This window comes from Podarcis muralis, chromosome 5 (genome assembly GCF_964188315.1).
Source record: "Podarcis muralis chromosome 5, rPodMur119.hap1.1, whole genome shotgun sequence".
Taxonomy (NCBI): Eukaryota; Metazoa; Chordata; class Lepidosauria; order Squamata; family Lacertidae; genus Podarcis; species Podarcis muralis.
This window is the reverse complement of record NC_135659.1, coordinates 47093906-47120885: the sequence shown is the minus strand read 5'-3', so window position 1 is coordinate 47120885 and position 26980 is coordinate 47093906. Positions and strand designations below refer to the sequence as shown.

Sequence of the window (26980 nt, the reverse complement as noted above, 5' to 3'; positions counted from 1 at the left end):
TTTAAAAAGCATTGAACTTTAATATTCATTCTAGAATGGGCCATCAGCTGAATGCTACTGAAAAGATAACAAAACTGAGGTGATAAAATGAAGCAATTATATAGATTATATTCTAAGTGAAAGCGGAAACTTCTCAAAAAAAGTCTTTAAAATTTTTTTCCCAGAGAACCATGTGACACATTTCATTTTTTTACTCGTGAAAAAAGATAAATACAGTGATGGGAAGCAGTCAAATCCATTTTGTCAGACAACAAAATTATAAAAAGGAATAAAACTTTTTTAAAAAATCATATTCACTATATACACCACTATTCAGAAAGCATCTGTACACAAAAAAAAAAAAAAAGCTATTCTTGGTGTACGTAAGTAGATGGCGTTGTCCCCTATGGGGGATGCAGATACTGTCACCATTATCACCATGCTCTCTTGAGATGCATAGAGTATATTTGGAGCTTTCTGTTGCTCTTAAGTCACAAAACATTCTTATGAACCAAGTACAGCCAAGTTTGTAATGGAGACAAAATCTTGAAAGTCAACATCTAAAACCTCCTATCCCACTTTGTTTCCCCCTCTGGGGTCCTACAAAGTGTTGCTTTCCTAGTAAAAGCCTAACCACCAACACTCCTACAAAAGGGAGGGGAAACATTAGTAAGTATTCACAGAACATGCATCTAAGTTGCTGGAAAAAGGGACCAGTTGTTCCAAATGCTGCAATTGTGTGATAAAACAGACTGTTTTCTTGGAAATTGCTTGAAGATTTTCACTATAGGCACTATATTTGTTAAATAAATAAATGAATAAAATTGTGGCACCCAGCCAGAAGGTATAGGGAGCAACTATAATTTGGGTATTCTGTCAAGTTTATCTGTTTTCACAGGCCTTTGGAGAAAATGGCTGAAGGCCCTTGGTTTTTATCTTACACTCCTATTGTTCTTACTGTTTGATGAGAATTATAAATGAGGGACGCGGGTGGCGCTGTGGGTAAAAGCCTCAGCGCCTAGGGCTTGCCAATCGAAAGGTCGGCGGTTCGAATCCCCGCGGCGGGGTGCGCTTCCGCTGCTCGGTCCCAGCGCCTGCCAACCTAGCAGTTCGAAAGCACCCCCAGGTGCAAGTAGATAAATAGGGACCGCTTACCAGCGGGAAGGTAAATGGCGTTCCGTGTGCTGCACTGGCTCGCCAGATGCAGCTTTGTCACGCTGGCCACGTGACCCGGAAGTGTCTGCGGACAGCGCTGGCCCCCGGCCTCTTGAGTGAGGTGGGCGCACAACCCCAGAGTCTGTCAAGACTGGCCCGTACAGGCAGGGGTACCTTTACCTTTACCTTTATAAATGAGGTACTTTTAAAAAAGAATGTGGCTCCCTGACTTTTATATGAACGGGGTAGCCCATTCTCTCTGCCAGCTCTCCAAACCATCAACTACCTCCTGGAGCCCTGTTCCCACTGCCCATGATCCTTACATATGGAAATTAAACATGTGAAAGGATGGATCCACAGAATTGTGGCTGCAGCAACCAAGGAAAGGAAAGCAGCTGCCAGTTCATTTGTCTTTTTGGTCCCTGCTCTACTGCTCATTCACCCCAACCATCAAAGCAGGGGTAGGACTACCCCCTCATCCCTGACATTCAACATGCCTCTCACCATTCCTGCTTTCCCATTTTATGCCCTTGGGGAAGGGGACAGGGAAGGGAAGGGGAAAGGTCAAGCAGTCAAAGATGGAGCTAGGGGCACAGGGTGGGTTGGAAGCAGAGGAAGAGGCCGTTCAGGTGAGGGGCAGGCCGGTCAAATCTCAACTGTATCCAGCCCCACTGTTGTCAGGGACTGGCAGGGTTCTAAAGAGTGTGTGGTGGAGGCAGGGGACCAGGGGAGTGACCCAGGAGAGGGGACCAGTGATTTATGGGGTGTCACACAACCCACAAGAGCCTGGGGAAGGAGAGAGAATCAGGGCAGTCTGAGGCAGAGGAAGGCACATAGGATGTGGCAAAGGAAGAAGGGATGGTTCAGGAGAGAGTCAGTAGATTTTCGCTCACCCCACTGTCTCCCAGAAACAGGAAGGACTGGAAAAGGGAAGAGCATGGATGACTTCAATGCAGGATAAGTCTCAGGTTGTGGACACGCAACCTGTCAGAGAAGGGTATATAAGACAGAGGAGGGGAGGTGGTGCCACACTGTTGCTGCAACTGCTTCATAGGGCCCAGACCTGTGGACAGCTGCATTCAGGCTAGAAGCGTGTGAGTGTGTGTATCCAGAGAACCATGGAAGCTGCAGTGTTCCTCTTGCTAATGAAGAGTTAACTATCAGACGAGTGTCTTCCTTATCTGGAATGGATTGTGACAGTTGTTTCTTAGAACCAGGAGGGGCTTGGAGAGGGAAGCACAGCAATGATTTCTGTGCAGAAGTCTCAGGCTGCATGTGTGCACTCCATCAGACAAGGGTACAGAAGCCTGGGGCAGGGGGGCAGGGTCCCACTGTTGCTTCAACTGCTCTAGCAGGCACAAACCTGGAAAACAGCTACATAGACATTAAAATTGTGTGTGCATGTGGTAGACCTTAGAAGCTGCTGTATAGGTGTGCATGTTTTTGTCAAGAAAGAATTAACTATCTGCCATTTGCCTTCCTTGGCTGGGTGTGCACAGGACATGGGGGCACCCATTAACCATCTGACAAGCTTCCTCTGAAGAAAGCAGAAGGACACTAGTCAATGTGAAAGATGACATGTGCATGAGGCTGTATTTTTGCAGTGTTGAAAAGGAAGATGTGACATGACTATATGAATATAACGAACGAAGAAGAGAAAGGAACTGTGGGCAAAGCCAAGGCTTTGTGCATGTTTAGCAGAGTGGGTCATGATATTAATTGATACACAGAGTATAAAGAGAAGGGAGGCTTGGGGGAAAAGATAAAAATTTCATTGTTGAACATAGTGAACTTGACAAAGTGATGAAATATCTAAGGAAAATTATCCAATAGGCAGCTAGAGATATTGAACTGGATTAGACTAAAGTTCTGGGCGTACCAAGTATCAGGTGGTACAGAGAGCCATGGGATTTGATGAGGTGACCTAGGGGTGGAGTGTAGTAGCACAGACTAAATAACAGACGCATAAGGGACCCTTCTTTTTATCTGCACCCTAATCTCTATTCCAGGAGTTTATAATGGAATATTTTCTTGCTGGTGTTGCTAAATTTGTTTGGATGCTTGATATATTGCATTGTAGTTTAAAATATCATATGGCATTGGAATAGTCAGATTTGGCTGGCTTCTTTACATAATAGATCATATTTACAATTTATTTCCTTAGTTGTATCCCCTTTGCTCTTATGTGATATTTTTTATTATTTCTAAATGCTTATCACATTAGTGAGATCCTCTTTCCCTCCATTTCACCCATATACTTTTAAAATACTGACATTTTGAAAGATATTTTGGTCCTCCCTTAAGATTAGACTATTTTCAAGTGACTAGCTTTTTTCTGTTATTTCCTTTTACCAAATACAGAAGCAGTTTCTTTTATTTCAATGTATTTCAGGGTTTGTGGCAAATTAAACATTAATCTTTCTCTGTAAATGTCAAGTGATATTTAAATGTTTTCCTGGCAGATAAATTATTATTAATATTAATGCAATAAAATTGCAGTTTTTGTCCTTTCTTTGATATTTACAAAAATACTAAGAATGTCAAAACAGTTCCATAGAAAAAAAAATCATTGGTCTACCATCCAGTCCACATTAGCATGAAAGGTTAAAAAACAGAAAAGAAAAGAAAGAAAGAAATGCCAGTCTTAGAAAACTGTGTTCATATCATGAAAGGAGAAAAGTGAAATTCTGTCTCACTTCCACATTGAATGTATCACTTTCACAGCAAAATTGCCTTAGTAAAGTTCACTTTAATTTAAACCTTTTTTTTTGTAATTCAGTGACTGCTTTAAAATAATGAAAGACACATTGTCATTCTCATAATTAGTTGCTGTTGCACTAAATGAGAAAAAAAATCTGATCCACAATCTATACAAGCAAGGTCATATGTCAAAACAGAAGTAGCTTCATATACAGATCTGCAAACAGTCCAAAAATACACAAGGCTTAGAATCGAAGCCTAGTAGTCATAATCAATTTTTAAAAAATTATGTAACCTCCACCTTCCTTTCCAATCTCTTTGACCAGCTAGATTTATCTCACATTCTATAGCCCTATAAATACAATTTGCTGTTTAGATACAAAAGTAATTTCAGCACCAAGGACAACACAGTAAGGCAAAAGGCTATGAAAGTAGTACTACGAACTTTAGCAAAGCAAAGTCAAAATTAATTTACACTTTATTTTTATTTAATTGCACTTACCATGGAACAAAGCATATAATAGCAATAAGCCATAAAATACATGTAAAGCTCACATTAATACTTATAAAACATCCCATAGCCGTATTTAGTTGGAAGCAGAACCCATTGGGAGAAGTTTAATGTAGTGCAATGGCAATTGATCTGTCAGTGCAAGCATTTCAGCTTGCAAGATGGGATGATTCCCATCAGAAATATCCAAGGATGCAAGTAGACCCAGTCCACCCACAAGAATGTCTGTGTCTCCTTGCCTAGCCCCATCGCTTGAGCCGAGAACAACTGGAGGTTTTTAAGCAGAGGTTAGATCTGCTTAAAAACCTCTAAGGAAGGAGAGTCCACAACCTTCTGAGGGAGTCTGTTCCACTGTCCAACAGCTCTTACTGTCAGAAAGTTCTTCCTGATTTTTAGTGGGAATCTCCTTTCCTGTAACTTGAATCCACTGGTTCGAGTCCTATCCTCCAGAGCAGGAGAAAACAAGCTTGCTTCATCTTCCATGTGGCAGCCCTTAAGATATTTGAAGATGGCTATCATATCTCCTGTCAGTCTCCTCTTTTCCAGTCTAAACATACCCAGCTCCTTCAATTAGTTTCCATACCCTTGATCATCTTGGTTGCCGTCCTCTGCACATGTTCCAGTCAGTCAATATCCTTCTTAAACTGTGGTGCTCAGAACTGGACACAGTATTCCAAGTGTGGTCTGACCAAGGCAGAATAGAGCAGGACTATTACTTCCCTTAGGGACGCGGGTGGCACTGTGGGTTAAACCACAGAGCCTAGGGCAAGTAGATAAAAAGGTACTGCTCCGGCGGGAAGGTAAACGGCATTTCCGTGCACTGCTCTGGTTCGCCAGAAGCAGCTTGGTTATGCTGGCCACATGACCTGGAAGCTGTACGCCAGCTCCCTCAGCCAATAAAGTGAGATGAGCGCCACAACCCCAGAGTCGTCCGTGACTGGACGTAATGGTCAGGAGTTCCATTAACTTTTATTACTTCCCTTGATCTGGACACTATACTTTTATTGATGCAGTCTAGAATATCATTAGCTTTTCTCCCTGCTGCATCACACTGCTGACTTATGTTAAACTTGTGATCTGCTAAGACCCATAGATCCTTTTCACACCTGCTACTAGTAAGCTTAGGTGCCCCCAATGTTATATTTGTGCAGCTGATTCCTCCTGCCTACATTTCTCCCTATTGAAATTCATTTTGTTAGTTTGGGCCCAGTTCTCCAATCTGTTAAGGTCATATTGAATCCAGAATCTGTCTTCTGCAGCATTAGATACTCTTCCCAGTTTGGTGTCATCTGCAAATTTGATGAGCATCTCAATTTCTTCGTCCAAATCATTTATAAAGGCATTGAACAACAGGCCCAGGACAGAACCTTGCAGCACTCAACTTGTAACTTTTTTACAGGATGATTAGGAACCATTAATGAGTACTCTCTGAGTTCAGTCAGTCAACCAGCTACAATTCCACCTAACAGTTACCTTGTCCAGCCCACATTTTACCAGCTTCCTTGCAAGAATATCATGGGGGACCTCCAGTCTGCAGGGACCTCACCTGTTCTCCAGGATTATAGACAGAGGCTCTGAGATTACATCTGCAAGCCCCTTTAGTGTCCTTCAGCCCAAGAGAAGAGGAGCCAGTTCAGGCACCTCTTGGACCCAAATATTGACTCTATGGGATTTATTCTACTGCTGCTCCCAAAGAATCTGAACCTCATCACCATTTTCAAATGATGGTAGAGACTGAAGTCAAGAGCTTCACTAACTGTTTTCCTATCCCTGCCACCTGTGATTGAACCACTTGACAATTTATTATCTAATGGTGATAACATTACTTGCCAGTCTCCCACAAGCTACTTATGCAGATTTTAAAATCTTTTGCCATGTTCCTATCACTTGGCAGGTCATTAGTCAATTTAAACCCCTTCTGGCCTTAGCACTATTACACACCATGTCAACTTCTTTAGTGCCTGACAGCTACAATTCAAAACTCAAGCTTAGTTTTGGAGCCTTGCATTCCTTTAATATTCATGTATTGGTTTTATAAGAGATTTGATATCAGCTGATTTATCCTTGAAAGGTCCTTATTTTTATTTATATACTGCCCTTTATCAAGTGATCCCAGGGTGGTGTGCAACACATTTTATGGAGAACAATAATAAAAACATATTAAAAATCATAAAAAATAAATGGCATAACAGTCTCTGCCCCCACTTCCCAGCTTTACCAGGCCATAGATTATTTAATGGTCAAAGGCCTGGGTAAACAGGAACATTTTTGCCTGTCTTCTAAAAACATGTAATGATGGCACCAGCAAGCATTCCATAGATGGGTAGCCTCCACCAAAAAGGCTCCTTCTTGTGTTGCCACCCTCCGAACCTCTTGGGGAGGGGGAACATTGAGAAGGGCCTCAAACTTGTGTGCAAGGTCCAGGTTGTTTTGTATGGAGAGAGGTGGTCCTTAATGCATTGAAGTCCTGAGCCATGTAAGACTTTATAGGTCAACATGAGCACTTTGAATTGGGCCCGGAAACTACCAGTAATTGGCAGCCAGTGCAGTTGGGCCAGGATACAGAGCTATGAGGGCATATTGCTACATGGCAAGCCCCCACCCCAACCCTATTTAATTATTTAACTTTAATAAAACTATGCATAAAGTGCTTGAGTTTGGGTGATTTCAGAATTAGGAAAAGAGCAGGTAGCAATGTTGAGAGCTGCCATATATTTCTTTGCACAGACAGCTGACTTGATAGCAACTGGTAGAGTCTTGAATTAGTTATCCTCTTCCTACCTTGATGGAGTTCCTTGCTGATGTCAGCAGCAGTTTTGGCTGTCTTGACCATGGATTTATATCATATGAGGTTTATATCATTCTGAGAACTGTAGATTTATGTTATGAGGTTACCTGAGCTGACCAACCTCATGTAGGGAACTGGCGTAGCAGCTAGTAACATAATCAACAGAGAACACAAGCTCTTACAAGGAAAATGAAACACAATATATCCCGTACATTAGTATTTGAAGGAAAAACATTGTTATCATCAGCTGATCCCAAACGTATGACAGGAAAAGAGGGGATAGCATGGTAGGATAAGATAAAAGCACCCACATTTGCTCAAAGAAAAAATGCAAACAATTCTGAGCACACAGGAATTATATCTGAAAATACTGAAAGACTGGCAAGATTATGTAAGGATAGCAAAGGGAAAAACAGAGTGCAACAACAACAATATGGAGACAGGGAATTACAGTTAACTTGACTTCTATCTTCAGGAAATTATTACACATTTCAAAAAAAAACTTCAAGGAAGCAGCCTGTCAAGGGAAAAGGTGGGGCACAACAACAACAGTGGTAAAATAATCTGTTCATATTTACTGCAAAGCCTGCCCCAAAGTCTTGTGATGCCCAATAATATAGTAAAACAAATATAAAATCCATTTAAAAATGATAAATAAACAGTCTTTTAACAGCTACAATGTTAGCTTCAAAATCTTGCTAAACAGAAATCCTAAATACCAACTTTCAATTTAGAACACTTTCAAAGCTTGCCTAGGGTAGAACTAAGGTAGAACTATCACTGTGCAGCAGCTTCTGGGGCCTACTTATCATACCCTCCAACATTTCTCTGATGAAAATAGGGACATCTCGCTCCATAATGATAATTTTTATTTATACCCCACATATCTTACTGGATTGCCCCAGCCACTATGGGCAGCTTCCCACATATACGATAACATAATAAAACATTAAACTTTTTTTTAAAAAAACTTCCCTATACAAGATTGCCTTCAGACAGCTTGGGAGTTAAATAACTCCATACCCTCCAATATTTCTCTGGTGAAAATAGGAATGTCCTAAGGAAAAGCAGGACGTTTTGGGATCAAATCAGAAACCAGAATGGCTTCTCTAAATCAGGGATGTTCCAGGAATCTAGGGACACTTGGAGCCAGATAGGTAGGGTATTATTATTATTATTATTATTATTATTATTACTATTATTAACTGCAAAGTGCCTATATGTTTGTTTAGTCGTGTCATCCATAAATACATATTAATGATTTAAACACTCACATGTAGAAATGTCAGCGGATTTCAGTCCAGTTCACAATTTGCTGAAGTGCACCTTCATCTGTCCCATTGAACAAGACCTCAGGAAAAAACCTAGATTTGTGGTTTATTCTGCAGAGCTATCAAGAAAGCTAGTTTGACTACACATAGTACTTATACAGTGAACTAAGTACTGCTATCTTGCTTTAACAAAGTAAATACCATACAGCTTCAAAGTATGGTACCTCCACAACATTAAGTAAAAATGCATTTTTAAATGGTGCAGAAAATTACCGCACTTCCTGTATACTTGCAAACACAAAGCCACACACATAAACACACATCGCCCCCACTCCCAATACCCCTTTTGTGCATTGAATCATACAGGAATCAATGTGTGGTCACTTCCTGCACTATTTTTAATTGTCAAGTTGCAAGAAAACCCCAAACTCATATTGTGAATCTGAGCACTGAAACACCTTTATACTAAAAAGCTGTAAAAATAAGTACCTGTGATGGGAAATGGGAAATGGATTGTACACTTCAAACATATTTGCTGAGAAATTACAGAGAAACAACAAAGAGGCTTAGCAGCTGTTGATAAAAAAATAACAAGACTCAGTTACTAATGCGAAGAATGGCTTTGCTTGAGTCCCATGAATGGCAGATCCTCCAAGTTTCCCTATTTTCTAGGGTCAATCCCTGATTTCTGGAAGCTATCCTGGTTTCTGATTTGATCCCAGAATGTCAGGCTTTTCTTTAGGATGTCCCTATTTTCAGTGGAGAAATATTGGTGGGTATGGTAGGACATCCCTTTTTCATCAGAGAAATGTTGGAGGGAATGGAGATAAGGAACTATACAACTTTTAGAAGATACCTGAAAGCAGCCCTGTACAGGGAAGTTTTTTTAAATGTTTAATGTTTTATTATGTTTTTATATGCGTTGAAAGCCACCCAGAGCGGCTAGGGTAACCCCGTCAGAAGGGCAGGGTATAAATATTGTCATCATCATTATTGAATAGGATGTCCCTATTTTCATCGGAGAAATGTTGGAGAGTATGGAATGACACTTGCACTGAAGAAGAGAAAAAGAATGTTCTTGATGGTGCAATAGCAGATGAAACCACAACAATGAAATGGGCATGACACAAATTACCTTGTGGTTTATGAACAAGCGTGATAATAATGTTTAATTTGGACACAAAATACCTTCAACATGAGCAAGCTTCCAACTGTACTTCCAGGGAGAAGGAATGGTGGATTGACTACTAAGTAAATACATTCACACTAAAAACAATTCTTTAAAATACACAGTGTTTGTGATGCCAAAAGTCCAATTACACCAGACACCACAGAAAACAAATAATTCTTCCTAGGTGCAATTCAGACTATTAATCTGTTGCAAAATGCTACCATATAAAAAAAACACCTTTATATATTGTAGTAATTTACCTCCACTTTGTGTCATTATAGTTGATCCCAAAGTTCCTACTAGCTTTAGCAAGACCATGCAGCTATAATAGATGGTGTGCACCCAGTTTGTTTTTAAGAAATACAAACCCTAAATCAAAATTAGCATGGTAAAGGCTAAACCTAGAATGCAATTAGACCACTGAACAGAATCAATAAAGGCAAACGTGAAGAGTTATGTGCCTAATCAGAGGAATTTTATGTGCTTAACCAGTGGAATATTATGCTTCAAAGGTAACATTTTGTATTCAAATGAATTTTGAGCTTATCAGGAAAGATGTTAATAAATTATTTCCCTCTGAGTCTCATTACAGAGCATGTTCATCTTGAAATAGAGTAAAATTGCTGATTTTGCAGCAACAAATCTTCCTAAATAGGTTCTCTAACCAATATAATTTAAAGAAATAGAAAATATGGACCATTGTTTATTTCATGAAACCTGCCCAAAATGTATCTGTAGACTGCAGACAGCTAAGTCATGCTATGGGTCCCAATTACTCACTTTTGACTCCTGAACATCTCTTAAAAACTTTTTATGTTGATAGGTCTAAGTGGCTATTTAAAATTTACTTAAGTAGCTAGTCATTTTAATGATTGTTATGTACAGCCTTTTAATGGTTTTGTATGCTTTTCTATTATTCATTATTTGAAGAATTCCTATTGCACTTTTCAGGTAGACATCACAAAATGGTTTACATAAAATTATTACAACAGCCAGCATCATTTAAAAAAACAATCACCCACAATAGAATTATTATTATTATTATTATTATTATTATTATTATTATTATTGCTTATTCCCCACCCATCTGTCTGGGTTGCCCCAACACTCTGAACGGTTTCCAACATAATATAAAAACACAGTGAAACATCAAATATTTAAAATTTCCTGATAAAAGGCTGCCTTCAGATGTCTTCAGAAAGTTGTGTAGGTTTTTTTAATCTATTTGACAACTGATGGGACAGCGTTCCACAGGGCAGGTGCCACTACTAAGAAGGCCTCTGCCTGGTTCCCTGTAACTCCAATTCCCACAGTGAGGGAACCACCAGAAGGTCCTTAGAGCTAGATCTCAATGTGCAGACTTAACAATGGGAGTGAAGCTCTCCTTCAGGCACAGCAGCCAACTCCTAGGCGACAAGGTCCCTTCGGCTCTTGCAATAATATATTTGAGGGGGCCACCCCCACCCCCTAGTTCATGGGCACTGCCATTTGAATGATGTGCATGTGCCACATCATGTGATCGATTATGTGGGATGGGTATTACCTGTTAAGGCTTTAAAGGTCAGCATGAACACTGAATTGTGCTCTGAAACGTATTGGGAGCCAATGCAGATCTTTTAGGACCCATGTTTTATGGTCCTGGAGGCCACTCCCAGTCACCAGTCTGGCAGTGGCATTCTGTATTAGTTGTAGTTTCCGAGTCACCTTCAAAGAAAGCCCCACAGAGTGCATTGCAGTAGTCCAAGCGGAACATAACCATAGCATGCATAATTCTTGCATGTTAAGAAAAAGCTGTCACATTGCTTCTTCTCCCCTGCTCTCATGGAAAGATAGCCCTTCATATGCCCCTGTGGGGACAGTTAGGGGGAGGGAAAGGTCTATTGCTTTTATTATAAAAAATATATAAATGAGTAAATAAATTCAGTGCTCTGGTCTGATTGTGGTGATACAAATAGCAATTTCAAGAGAACAGAAGATGGTTTAACATATCAAAAAGGTTATAAAGTATTCAATTATTTCAAAAAGCATTTCCTGAACAAATGTTTTCATTATCTAGGAATTTTAAAATAAAAGCATTATTCTTCCCCCTTTTTATTCCTACACAAGTGTTGGCAGAATATGGCTCATAAAATACTTATGAGCAGTGATTTTAATAGCATATTATCATCTTTCAGGTAGTTACTAAAATTAAATGAAGACTGAGTCACAACCAAACTTTACATTTCCTTCTCCATTTCCAGTTTTTTAATTAGCTTCCACTGTATCTATTATGCTATACATAGGCACAAATATATTACACAGTCCAAATGAACATGAACAATTCAAAATAAACACTGCTATATTTATTGGAATATTCACCATCAATATACACGCAAACCACTTAAGAGTTTAACTATAAGTAGAATATAAATTATCCAAATAAAATAACAATAACTGCACATGCACATTTATTTCTGTGATTGTATGTATTTTCAAGTGAAGTGTGTTATGGATTTCTTGATGCAAAACGTGTGTTTCTTCATGGTGCTTACATGAGCCCCAGTTTTCACTTAGAGAATTACTTAGGAACCCCAAAGGTCATATAATCCAACCTCCTGAAATGCAGGAATCAAAGATAAAGATCTCTGGCAAATGACCATCCAAACACTGTTTTGAAACCTCCAACTCTGGAGTGTCCACCACCTTCTGAGGTAGCCCATCCCACTCTTGAACAGCTCTCACTGTCAGAAAGTTTTTCCTAATGTTTAGTTGGAATCTCCTTTAAATTTTATTGGTCTCAAATGTCACTGAACCAGGCTATGACAAATAACTAGTTTAGATCTATATCCTCCACATCCTATCCTGCTGTTTGACAGTGGAATGGACACCCTCGGAAGATGGTAGAATCTCCTTCATTGAAGGTTTTTAAGCAGATGGTCGGATGTCCATCTGCCATGGATACTTTAGTTAAGATTCCTGCATTGCAGGAGATTGGACTAGATGACCCTCAGGATTCCTTCCAACTCTACAATTCTATGATTCTATGATACACACAAAGTGAGATTATATAATAGCAGTGTAAGTTCTATCTTACACTGAAATAGTAAAACATCAGGCATCTGGAAACAGGATGAGATGCTACAAAAAAGTAGTTATAAAACAATTTCCTTGAGTAGCGGTTGCAATATTTGTGAACCATCATAACAATTTCTTCAACATACTACTATAAGGATATCTATCAAAGGCATTGATGTAACATTTTAAGCTAAAAATGATTATCGTTAGGACACACTCAGTCAAAATGATGTGACGCTACCCACAATAAGCTTGTTTTTCATGTGTGTATGTGCGAATATATACATAGAAAAGTCTATGCAGTTATTCAGACCTAAATAACCAATTTTGTCCAAAACTATTTTTCAGGTGTTGCCCACTAAGATATGGGTAGTGCCTGCATGAAATTTTCAAACAACTTTTGATGTTCATACAGTATTTCTGAGTGCTCAGGATAATTTATATACCGTAAATGCTCATCAAACAGCTGCAATAATTCTGCATATGCTGGGTGGGAAGCCTGTGCTTGAGATTGTCTAGAGACACCTATTGAGTTCAAGGCTATGAACAAGAGACACCCCACAATTCTAGAATACACAGTTCTAATACAAACTAAAAATTGCATGCAAACACATGTAACAGAATGCTACTTCTCAAAAAGGATAGGAACCAAATGATATCTAGAGCAAGTACAAAAAGGGGAGTGGATAACATTTTTGTTGCCCACAATGGGTGAGGAAAGGGTGCACTTTGAACATTTACTTGCTGTTGTTGCTCCCTCAGATTCTTTGCTTCTATTATAATTGCTTTCAAAACAAAAATATAGCTAGTTAACTTTGTCATGTGTACTGCCCAACAAAAGATAGGTCATATTCTAGAGATTATACCAGCACCTAGCTGTATTAACTAGTTTAAATGTGCAACATTGTTTATCACTTTACTATTATATAGATAAAATGGATAAATACAAGTTAGAAGATGATTGAAGGTTACTTACCATTTTAAAGTTAACAAGCTGGAAAAAAAATGAACCTTTACAAAGGCCAACTATTTTCAACATCATTACAGAGTATTTTGAAAGCACTCTGTTCTGAGCTTCTGAGCAGAAGTATCAAAACTAAAACTTATGACCTAACCAATACTTATTTATGACCCCCAATCCATTATGTTCAAATAGGGCAAAGAGACAACATTCCACTTTAGAAACTGCAAGAGTTTTCTGGAAGAAATAAACTAAATGTCAGAAAAATAATTTAATGAAACCTCTACCTCACAAGTAAAACACTAATAAGTGTTCAGAGTTGCAAAACATTTTAGTCATATATCTCTCAAAGATGTCACCTGAAGTCAAAATGGAAAACACCTTGCAAAATAACACCTAGAGAGCTGAAGAACAGTCAACTACACTACTCCCTGTAGACACAGAAATCTGTCCTATACTATACTTGTCATTCTAGACCACTAATGAGTACTGCAACTGGAAAGAGAGTTCACCTCTGATTTTTTAAACCAACAATATAAAGGATTGAACCTAGGACTTTCTGTTTACAAAGCATGAACAATGTTCCTTGTCCTGTGAATATTTATATAGAAAAGACTGGATAAAACCATTCTAGACAAAACCAATTTTATCTTGCTCCTGCAAACATCTAGGACTAAGGATTGGCCCATCCTTTTCTGTGGGTCTTTAAAAAGATTTACTCTGCTGCTACAACCTGCTGGGTGACATAGCATCTCACTTTCTTCCTGTTAGTAATGAATTGTGAAAGAATTATTTTGAGGTTATTGTATTATTTGTGATTATGAAACTGTTTTAAATTGTATATACATGGAGGTATGAAGGATAGCAATGCATTGCTGATGTATTTATTCTCTTGAAGTTTTGTCATGGTCTAAGAGTAACATATAGAGAAAAGTATAACAGAAATGAAATGATGATGACAGTGGCCAGAATAATTCATCAGTGTTCCATATCTCTAGATTATGTCCACAGTAGTACAAGTCTGTCTATGCATGTTGAAGCAACATTCAACACATGATGTATACATTGGCAACATACAAAACAATAGACTAATTGAAATCAATTCACCAAGTATTACATTCTTGGTTATCACTGTTTATAAACGTTTTGTGGTCTAAGCTGGCAAGTTCATAGATGTCTGCAACATCTTATTGTTTTATAAACAACATTATACTTACCACTCTCAAAGCAGGCATCAAATATGAGATGTCCCTTTTTCGGTTGTCCAAAATACCCTGGTGGAACAGCAGTGCATTTGTTTAAGTTTCCTGTGATAATTTCATCTATTCCTATGTCACTACCTGTTGGAATAAAAATAAGTTAATTAGATATTATTGTAAACTTGATACCAAAATAGAACACAGAGATTATCTTCCTTTGCAGTTTTAATAGTTTGTACAGGTGATGAAACATAATACTCACTCATATGCTCTGATGTTTTCCAAGTATATTCTATAATAGTATCTGATAAACAGCATTTCCCAGTAGCAATGAGATTTCAGGAGCTAATGATCTGGCAATGGCAATTACCTTGCCTCAACACCCCCCAAATAACAGGTGGTCTAGAAACAAGGCCTTATTAGATAATGTCTTTTGCATAGGACCCCATCAACATGTGTGAGGCTAATTATTATTTAGAATAGACCCACAGTTGCACTGCAGAGCATGAAGTTCAGAGCTTTCCCTAAAGAGACAGTCACATCATATATTATAAACATTTCCCACAGCAAGACACTGTGGTAACCTGATTACCATCTCCCAGATCAGATGGCCAGCAAATTCAACCAGTGAATTGTGCACTAGATAAGGTGGTACACAAACATTAAAACAGAGCTCCTACAATGGGCTTTAAAATTCACAGCTGCCATGCACAGCAGCTTCAATGGACTGCTGGTGGTGGCTAGTGTACTGTAATAGGGAATGGATTCAAGCATTTGTTCACCCCTTTGCTGGAATCCTATGAATTTTGTTCTAACCAAATGAACTGATAATGGAATAATACACATAGGGTTCATCCATATCACTGCATAAATTGCTAAAATTCCAATCATGGTCAAATAAGTAGGGCCATGGGAGACCTCTTTTTCCATCTGCTGGTCAGCCATCCTATGGCTGCAGCATGCAGCCCTCTGTTTACTTACATTAACTACTATTTTCTTCTCCCTTTGTAATCAAGAACTCACATTCTCAAATGATTCAGTGTCCTAACTGGGAATGTTGATTTCAGAAAAGCATATATTGGGTTAATTTGACACACTGCTTTTATCGTGTAAATATATAGTTACATTTATATTCAATTACGTGGGGAAATCAACTGTTAATTTAAAATGAACACATACGCTTTTGGTTAGAAATTAGAGGATTACCTAATTCATTTCTCTAATGTTTCACAAATGCTCCTTGTGCACATGTGCATAGGTAAAACACTATACAACTAGAATCTTGGTTTAATCATATACACAATCACACAATATTTTATCAATACATGTGTTCACAGCAGTAATAAAACATGAAGGAACTGAAAGCTGCAGCAAACAGTGCATGCATAGCAGTTGTTTGTAAAAAAATAAAAAATAAAATAGAAACAAACAAAACAGAGCAGGATTTCTAATGCATTGGCTCCACTTTGCTAGCACAACTAACTCCAAATCAAGACAATTCTGAAAGCATCCCTAAACCCAGGCAAATTATCTGGGAGTTCATATCTATGGAAAGCACAGCATTTCCTTTAAGAAAACTGTGGTGATTTTCCTGCACAGATGCCAACATCAATTGCTCTACCAAAAATTATTTTTCAACATCAGTAAAAGCAAGAGTGTAGCACAATTACTTTCAATACTTCTGAGACTGATTACTTTTATATCCTCTTCAAATTAGAATTTGGAAAGACTTTGATATCTGTTAGTTTTTGTTTAACCAAGTTAGTTAAATATAATGCATGGTTTCTTTGCAACAAACCTAGCACCTCTTTAATGAAATCACTTGAGAAATTGGTCATTTGTGTTTTATTTTATCCAGCTCATACTTATTATAACATCACTACACTTTTCTGTAAAAGAAAGATCCAAACTACAGTAGTCTAATCTGACAAAGAATGTAACATTTCCTTCTACAGAGAGTGTACAGCAAAGTAGACTTTAATAGGACTAAATCAGAAAGAACTGCTATTGCTAAACTATTACTCTTGCCAAAGTCTGCAATCGCCAGTCTTTTCCTTAATCTTTGGAAAAGAAAAGTGGTTTAAAATAGCAAAAAGACAGGGCAAATTATCCTAAAATGTACTTTACTGAAAACACGGAGAAGTGCTTAAGTCTGCATGGTATTCAGGAACAGAGCTTGAAACACTGTGTTCTTTAGCAATATGAACGAAACTGTTTCAAGGGCCAGTTGTTGTACATAACTGTTCCTCTGAGTAAGTTAACCCTTCATATTTTTTACAGGGTCTGAGCCAACACTATCCCTCCAGATTGTGCCTCAGAGGTAAAGACCTAGCACCATTGGAAAGATGGTTGAAGAGGTTATTTTCTCTGGGCAGGACTTATGAACCATCCCACATCTAACTCAAGGCTGGGAGATCTTTTTTCTGTAAAGGACCATACAGTGGTACCTCGGGTTACAGACGCTTCAGGTTACAGATGCTTCTGGTTACAGACTCCGCTAACCCAGAAATAGTACCTTGGGTTAAGAACTTTGCTTCAGGGTGAGAACAGAAATTGTGCGGTGGTGGTGCGGCAGCAGTGGGAGGCCCCATTAGCTAAAGTGGTACCTCAGGTTAAGAACAGTTTCAGGTTAAGAACAGACCTCCAGGACGAATTAAGTTCTTAACCCGAGGTACCACTGTATTCCCTTTGGGTAATCTGTAAGGGCCTGCTTTCCAGCAGCAAGAATGTTCACTTCCCTTTTCCATAGTCATATTTTCAAGAGAAGGGATTCAAGGGAAGGAGGAATTTAGTATTTGCCCTAAGCTAATTTAAGATGTTGTTTAGGATCAGCAAATGATAACAATACAAGCAGAAGTAAATCCCAGAGGATTTAACTTACTCTCATGTACAATGAATATGATCTCAACCTTAATATGTTAACAGTAGGTACAAAGCATTATCCAGTTTTGATTCCTTTATAACATTACTTCCAGTAGGCTAACTGTATTACTGTAGCCACAACAACAATTTTGTTAGTTCACATTAAAGACTAAATATTATGGGATATACTTTTGTGGATCAGAGCCCACTTTATCAGATGCATGTAATGCTGTTCTCAGTTGGCAGGTAAATATACAAAGGGGTGGGTGTGGGTTTGTGGGTGCCAGATGATGGGCATAACCAATGGAGGGCAGAGGGGCTGCTTCCCCCTACCCCAAGCCATAAAAATTATTGAAAATCATTGAAAGTACTGAGTTAACTAAGGTTCTACACACACCCCAGCAGAAGCCAGCCTCCCAACCCAAGCCTGCCCCTCTTAATGTCACCAATTTGGTGGTATCTTTACCCGTGATTAAAAAAAAAAAAAAACCCTAACAAAAATCCTATGCCTATGTGCCAGACCCCTCTAATCCCTGGATCCAGCAGGTTAGCTTCCTCATGAGGTGACTGCCTGGGGGATGGGCCAACAAGGGAAACAAAGGAATGGAGCTCCATGGGAGACAGGAAATGGGTGGGGCTTCTCCCCCAGCCTGAAGTTAGTGAGAAGGACAAAAGGCAGAGTTTAGAGCTGAGTTTGCAGTGATGTGGGCCAGAAGCAAAGCAGCAAGCACAGAGAGCGAGCCATGCTGTGACTAAGGAAGAAATAAGACCCATTTGGGGTGTTAATGCTGTGAACACCTCCATCACAGGCTTAAGGTGTAATAAACCATGTATCATAAAGACCCATGGCCTCTGCTGTGCCTCATTTCCAAAAGGAAACACAAACCCTGGGTAAGGGCCAAGAACCCCTGGAATCTTGTACCACTCAGCAATTGGGGTGGTGTGCAACAACACATACACAAAAGAAAACTGAATTCAGTAGCTTTATCTAAAAGTTGGAGAAAATATTCCTCTGAGAATAAAACAGAATCTTTAGGTAGTATAAAATCCTTTCCCTCCAGTTTAGGATCCCACTGTTGAATAGCCAAATTCAATAATTTATATTATATCATTTGAATATGGTGGTATAAGTTTTGTTACTTTTTTCTACACCCATGTGGACAAAACCTACCAACTAAAGATAACATTTGATGCAGCTGATGAAGTGTACTTCAGCCCATAAAAGTTTATGCCTTAATAAATTTGTTAGTCCTTAATGTGCCACAAGACTCTTTGCTGTTGTTTTTATACGACAAAACAATCTAGCCAGCAGAGTTTACCACTTCAAAGGAACAATGAAACGTTAAGATAAGGGAGGGTAAATGTGTGGCTTGAAAAGTTCCAACAGGTTTGGAAAGCATCTCAAATGATAGCCAGACAAGAGGACAGTTGTCAGTTACTTTGAAATCCACATTTCCTATGGTTGTTACTACCCCTATTGCAACTACAAAAATCAGTTGGTTTTAAAAGTTACTTACTTGGTGAAAATTAGATCCCCAGACTGTTACTGGCCTCACAAGAGGCCTTTTTTGTTTTGAGTAAGAGAGGGATAAATAAGAATGTCAGTCCCTATAGGCAACAATCCAGACTTTGTCCCTTCTTCTCACCAGTCTATAATCCCTGCACACTGTGCTGTTTACACTAGTAGTTTCCAAAATCCTAGTTCTGGCTATCATTTTATTGTTATTTATTTCCTTATATGCTTTCTATGTGGTATTTCAAAGAAATTTACACTATAATAAAGTATATTTACATATACATAAATATTTAAAACAGATACATATTTAAAAATAGTTTAAAACAATTGTGTGTGTGTGTGTGTCTGTCTGTCTGTCTATCTAGCTATCTATCTAGTTTAATGTAAAAACAGCATATACTTAAAATCAATTTCCAATACAGATACCAGCTAGTATTGTGTTTCTGTGTGATGCATGGACACTATAAAATACATGGACACAAAATCTAAGGAAGGTAACAAGGTACAATTTCACATAAAGAGACATGGTGTCCAGGAGACTACCACTAGTAGACACTGAAAGTAGTAATACACAAAGAAGGTGACTTCCCCAACAAGATATCAAACCAAGAAGATCTTCTTTAGATCTTCCTGAAATGATGTAGAACCTATGGCTCCCCAATGTTGTTGGATTACAACTCCCACCAACCTTGACCATTAGCTATGCTGGCTGGTGCTGATGAGAGTTGATGTGCAACCACTTCTAGAGTCATAGATTCACTATTCTTGCTATAAAGGCTGCAGCAGAGATGGAGAGGAGAGAAAGCACACCACCACCATCTCTGCTGACAAGCCAGCTCCTATTTCTATCAATTGTCATCTAGCAGCAGACATTTCACCATGATGCAAAAGAAATGAAAAGGTTCACTCCATTAGCTCTGCTCTGAGGGACCAGAAACTATAAGTTTCCCACTCCTCACATTATCTCCATTTCAAGTGGTCCTTACAAAACCTTCTGCCTGACTTTTGCTTTTTTCCTCCTCCCTTCCAAACACATTTGTGTCATGTCATTAGGATGATAAGCCTGAGTGCAGGGACTGTCATATTACTGATCTTTGTAAGTCTCTCTGGGAACCTTTTTTGGCTGAAGAGCAGGTTAAAAATGCTTCAGATAAATAAATAAAAGTCTAGATTCCACAAGCAAAATGTCAATCCTCTTCCATATGATAAAAGAAAGTGAGCTGCTACCAAAAACATAGGCTTCAAGCAGTACTCCCACAAGTCTCTTTTAAAAGACAGCATCATGAAACTCATCCCTGCATAACTGAGGTGGAGTATGACCTCACTGCAGGTAGACTGTGTTCTCTGCTTTAAATTTTTTTTTTAATCCAAAGAAACTGCAGATAACTAAACTTCTACCCCCACTTCAAGTTAATGAAATTCTAAGACATTCCTCCAGATGTGAAGGAGAATGGCCCTGATATATAGCAACTACAAAAAGTGCCAAAGCGTCATGTTAGCACTGCTAGGCTTAATTGGCACTGTAGGGCAATGTTTACCTCAGTAGAATGAGAAGGAAATTATTTAAAAGCACATAATAGCAATGAATGGGAAAACTGCACTACAATAATGGCCTAGACACAGTCAAAGAGGTCTGAGTGACACTCATACAACTGCATTCTATATACAGCTTTCACAATTTACATGGTATTGGGGAAAACCTCTATAATTCCAGCACACAAAACGCAATATTCTGTTGCAAGGAAAATGCAATACCCCCACAAAAGAAGTGTTATCTTGGTAAAATAGATCATATCCCCTTGAAATATGGGACTCTCTACATTTACTGCACATGTCGATATAATTTTTTTAAGGGCCCAACTCACCCCCCTTGCTTCAGATTTTTTTTTTTTTTACAAAAAATGAAAATCCATTTTATGTAGTGATGTAAGATCTGAACAAAGCTCTTTAGGGTGCAGTCCTGCAGACATTAACATTTGAACAATGAATAATAATAATAAGGGCTTATTTCTAAATAGACATGTCAAGGATTACAGTGCCTGCCAGTTTGACATTCTAATATACATCTAAAAATGTAAACTGTACTAAATTAGTGAAATACGTGGGGCCTTCGAGAAAAACTAGAACTCAGGAGGGTCAAAATGCATTTTATTCATGGCAGCATATGTATGACTAGGCACTGCTCACAAAGCGTGAAGATGGTGCAAAATAGATCTGATGCTAAATATGAGTTTACAAAGTTGTGTGAACAGCTCTCCTCCCTCTCATGCTTTTACTAATTTTCACACCTCTCTGCATATTTATATACAGCACCCAACAGAGCAAGATGTCTTTCATTCAAAATGCCTTAGTCTGAGGCTATAAAAGTTTGCAACTTCACACCCTACTTGATAGCAAGCAACATAATCCCCATCAGTAGGATTTTCATAAAATTATACATCAGTATGTTACCTTCAGAGGACAAACATTAACCTCTCAATACCTCCTTCCTCTTACATATTTGAACTGTCAGCATGATCCCTTTTTAAAACGACTGCAATCCGATGCACACCTGGAAGGAGCAAGTCCTTCAGCAACGCTTTCCTCTGGGGTTAAACATATCAAACTCCTCCAGACTGGGCTGCGATTTCTGAAGGGCAGAGCAACCCTAAACATGTTTCCTCAGCTCCCCTGGATTGCAATCCCAGTGGATCCCCGAATTGCTTTTCTGGCTGTTTTCCGGCCCTCGTCGACTCCCCACCACCATTACCTCATACCTTGTGAAATGTGCCCTAAACCTCCCTGTGCCCTAACCCTCCGTTCTCCTCAGCTGGGTGTTTGTGCCTAGGCTAGCGGGGGCCTCCTTTTCTGCCTCACCAAAGTGGGGGTCTGACCCCCCAGATATCCCCTTTATGAGCAGGCTTCCTTCCGACCCCCGCATTCCTGCAGGTCGACGCTTCCCTTGCCTTCTTGGCAGGTCTTCCTCACACAGCTCCTCCTGTCCCCCCACAAGGTCGTCCCCCGCCAAAGCCTCAGCGGGGCCCCAAGTTCCCTCGGTGGTTCCCTCCGCCAAGGCCGCACCTCCCTGCCGCCTAAACGACGGCTGTTTCCACCGCCCGTCGCTCGCTTCCATAGACTCCAGCCAGCTCTTCCCGCCTTCGCCTCCCTCGCCCCCCGCCCCTCAACCCCACGCCGCCCGGGACTGCCGCTAGAATAATAACTGACCCGTTTCTGCTGTCTTGCTCCTCTCCGCCATGTTTGTTTTCATCCCTTCATTCCCTCCCCCTCCCTCCGCGAGACGCTGTCCGGACGTCACCATGGCAACGCACGTCACAGCCAGGGGAGTCCCCCTTTTCTTTTGCTCCTCCTGGAAAGCTGAGCGGCGCGAGGGAGGGGAAAGGGGCTAGCAAGAGCCCAGAGAGGCGACGGCGACCAGTTTCAGGCGACTCTCTGAGGAAGGCTCTTGTCCAAAGGCACGCTGGCACGGGAAGGAATAAGCCCCGTTAAGCACAGTGGAGGTTGCTTCCAAGTAAACATGCCACAGGATCGAGCCGCGTGGATAAATATCTGTGCCTAAGCTTTGCCATGCTTACTCGGACGTTAAGCCCTACTGAGTTCAACAGGAATTTCGCACCCATCACCCGAACTGCACGATAACCCTTTCCGAATACACCCTGTGCTTGGGGTTTAAGGGACGAAACTCCAGTCATAGGCGCCAACTCTGTAGGGCTGAGGAATCCGGATTTATGTATAAACTAAACAAGCTATAGCTTAGGGCCTCGCTCTCTTGGGGCCCCCAAAAAATTTTAAAGGAAAAAAAACCTGGATGTACATTTCCAAAATATAAGATAAAAAAACAAATAAAATAAAACCTACACACAGCAACAGTGTTCTGTGTTGTGTAGGCTCCTATGATGTTAGTTATGGGCCCTGCCTGCTAACCTGCTCCCCAAAATATCACTGGTTTGCTTGTTTCTATATATGTATAGGGTGCCTACATTATGCAGGTGCAAATGGCTTTAGATACCTGTTAAGTCCATAAACTACCATATAGCATATATTCAACACATAAAACAGCGACAATTTGTTGTTGACAAAGGACAGCTGGACATATAAAGGGCCCCATTACCTTCAGTAGCTTAGGGTCTCATGAAACCTAAATCTGGCCCTGGGTTCAGGGGACTAAGCTCCAGTCATAGGCACCAACTCTATAGGGCTGAGGTGTCTTCAGCCCCTCCCATGAGCCCCCCATTTCTGTTGGGACGGGGCTGAGTCCCCATTCTTGAGGGGGCAGAGGAGGCCGAGTGTGACAGTCATGCACATGACTCACATTGGAGCCCCCCTAAATCCAGGGCACCCCTCCCACCGTGCTGCCACCCCCACGTGCTCACACCTGCCATCGCTCCCCAGCCAAAGTTGATGGGCACTGCCATTCAATATTTACCGGTATATGCTTATATATCTGTCACATAGTTATGATTAGCAATCATGGTGCAGGAATATGCTATGCACAATTGACATGACAAATCTTGATAATCTGTCCTTCCCTCTTTGTTGGAAGTCTTGGCTGTTTGTACAAAATGCCCTTAAACTGGTTTCTGCTTAGGTGCTCTAAGTTTGTGGACATGTGTGGACTGACAGATGTAGACCCTTTCCATATACCTTATTGAATCATACAGCTTTGTGAGTTTATTGGCTTCAGAGTTATCCAAGATCCCATCCTCTGTTGCACGATGTGAGGGCAGAAAGTGGGTAGAGGGAAGCCATCTTGGCCTGTCCTTTGACTCCAGTAGGAATGTTTTAATACTGTCTCCTTTGCAAGTGTAATATTATACATTGCAGAGCTTGGAAACAAGCTTTAAATAAGCCAATGATTTTTCTTAAGCTCTATTCTTCCCCTGCTCTTGCCCTTTTTGGCTTTGGCATTGGGAATGCTTCATGGGCATTCTGGTAGCGCAAGAATATAACTCCTCTACTGTTAATCTCCCCCACCTGTGTAGCCTAGAAGCTATCCTATCCTGTTCCTGCTCTGTCACACGTAGCTCACAGTTGGAATGTCCTATTGGAGACTGAACCTTCTAGAAAATAAATTTTAACATGGCACGTGAACATAAACCTCAAAACTGTGCATTTTATTTTCTTCTCTTTTTAGATTTTTATCTGACAAACATTTCCACACACAATAAAAGTGACGTCCATGTGGGGAAGATGAACAGCTGAGTCAGCTCTGCTGGGATTTTAGCATGTGGGTCAAGTGAGTTTAAGGATTTCAAGCATGAATCTTACGGCTAAACAAGAAAAAATAAACACATTGCTCTGTTCAGAGGCAAATAAAAAGCACTAAAATACATTAATTGATTATAAGGGAATTCTTATTTGGAAAAGTATTTGTGTATAGTTACAAAAGTGGTCAATAAACATAGAATCATAAAGTTGGAAGGAACTCAAAATGTCATCTAGTCCAACCCCCCTAGCAATCCAGGAACCACAACTAAAGAATCCCTGGCAGGTGCCCATCCAACCTCTGTTCAAAAACCTCCAATGAAGGAGAGTCCACTATTCACTTTTTTAAAACCAACAACAAGAGCACCATTAATTTAGATTATCATACTGCATCATGTTTCTGTAGGAATGTATTGTGGTAAAGAGAGAGCAGTTCTGACACGTTGGAAGGGCTGGTAGTGCAGGGGACGGCAAGGTTTACTTTGCCTGGGCTGGTTCACTCCAGAGGAGATCCCTCCATGGGCCGGATCATGTATGTATGTGAGTGCGCCCACCCGCGATTTCTGGCATCTGCGCACATGTGATTTCCGGTGCCACGGAAGCTAGTCCCCGCACCACGCTTCACTGCACTGGTTTAGCACAGCACGCAGGGACTCGCTAAGCAGGCAGCTCAGTTCGTGGGTGGTTCGTGGGCCGGTTAAATGACCCCTATGGGCCGCTTGTGGCCCATGGGCCTTAGGTTGCCTACCCCTGTGGTAGAGCATCTACTTTGCAGGCAAAAGGTCTCAGGTTCATTCAAGCCCCACCATCTCCAGGTAGGACTGGGAAAGCGTTCTTGCCTGAAACCCTGGAGAGCTGCTACCACACAGTGTAGTGTCTGGACCAATGGCCTGATTTGGTATAAGATGGCTTTGTATATTCCTATGTTCCTGTATCTGAAGCAACCTACAATCTGCATTTTCACAAAAGGGAACAAAAAAATGAAAAATTCCAGGGTTACCTTTACATTTATTTTCTTCTGAGAGAATAATACTGTAAAAATATTTACTCTGAAGAGGCAATCTCTAATGTTTAGAGTCTAAATCAACTTCCAAAAATCATAGACTGATCATAACCTTCCAAGATAAAAATAATTAAAACCAAGTAAACTGTGTACACAAGGGAGGTGCTATGTACGACCTGCATGGATACATTAAAACAATACCCTCTCTAGTGGCTCCTCTCTAACAGCAAAATGGTCTCCATATATAGATTGCCCCAAAAGAGGTCAGAAAAATATAAATTCATGCCTGGGTAAGCACAGAAATTACCATTATCTCTTTGGAATCAGTGGTTTAATCTGATTGCAGTTATACAAAAAAGTAATTCATCCCAGGCAGTACAACAGGACAACTATATAAACAACAGTCTTATGTTTTATAAGAGTTTCCAACAAAATGACACTTGGTTGAGGTGTTGGTATCTAGCTTATAATGTCACCTGAATGTATACACAAAAGTCCATATAACTGCCCAGTGTATCTCCTGTTCATATTTTCACATTAACAACACAGCAGAAGTGGCTGTCCCTCTGATGGAATAGTCCAAACTATGATTTGGTGTATTATTATTGTAGTATTATTATTATTATTATTATTATTATTATTATTATTATTATTATTATTATGCCCCATGTGGTTATAATCACAAGTGGTCAGATGTTGCAACCTGGTGTGTGTGTGTGTGTGTGTGTGTGTGTGTGTGTGTGTGTGTGTGTTGCATTGGGATACTGGCTGTCAGTCCAAAGAACTAGAGATGACTGAATGAATGCAGGGCAGGCATAGATCCAGAGACTGCAAACAAGCAGCCACGGGCAGGTAGTAGTCCAATATAGGCAAAAGGCCAGGTTTCAAAAGAAGCAACCAATGCTTTAAAACAGGGGTCAGCAAAGTTTTTCAGCAGGGGGGCAGTCCACTGTCCCTCAGACCTTGTGGGGGGCCAGACTATATTTTGAAGAGAGAGAAAAAATGAATGAATTCCTACGCCCCACAAATAACCCAGAGCTGCATTTTAAATAAAAGGGCACATTCTACTCATGTAAAAACACACTGATTCCCGGACCATCCACGGGCTGGATTTAGAAGGCGATTGGACTGGATCCGGCCCCCGGGCCTTAGATTGCTTACCCATGCTTTAAAGCAACCTTCACCAACTCCTGGCTGGGGCTGGTGGGAGTTGTAATCCTAAATATCTGGAGCCACCAGGAGGGCAAAGGATGCTCTAAAGAACATAAGTGTTATTATTGCATACATTATAACCATGACCGATAGGTTATTGGCAGACATATCTGTGGGGCTGAGGGAGCCTGCATACATCTCTTAACACCAGCGACATGCACAGTCAGTCACCACATATTGTGACTCTGCAGAGACTGAATATAACTTTGGAACAAACCTAAAGCAATCCTGGCTGGTGTCTAGTGAAACCTGTTGTGCCAGACTTGTTTTCCTGTTGCTTGTCTTTCAATGGCTGTCTTCATAACATAATTCATTTCTACAACACCTATTTTCTATATTTTGAAAGAGTGGTCCAAATATTTGCGCCAGTGGCACACTATGAAATGACAAAGGTTT

General features: G+C 40.1%; 1 protein-coding gene across 4 annotated transcripts in view; it reads right to left on the bottom strand.

Moving 5' to 3' along the window:
• LOC114599023 (BEN domain-containing protein 5) overlaps positions 1 to 22522 on the bottom strand; it is a 723068-nt gene extending 700546 nt beyond the window's left edge. The window contains exons 1-2 of one of the 4 annotated variants that reach the window (XM_028733533.2): positions 22372 to 22522; positions 14808 to 14930 (exon numbers count right to left, since the gene is read on the bottom strand). In XM_028733533.2, the coding sequence (XP_028589366.2) occupies positions 14808 to 14930; positions 22372 to 22465 (217 nt within the window). In that variant the 5' untranslated portion in view covers positions 22466 to 22522. Of the gene's footprint in view, positions 1 to 14807; positions 14931 to 22023; positions 22139 to 22227; positions 22295 to 22371 lie in introns of those variants that run through there. The other 3 variants (XM_028733539.2, XM_028733534.2, XM_077928752.1) reach the window with 3 other exon arrangements.
• Positions 22523 to 26980: the final 4458 nt, after the last annotated feature.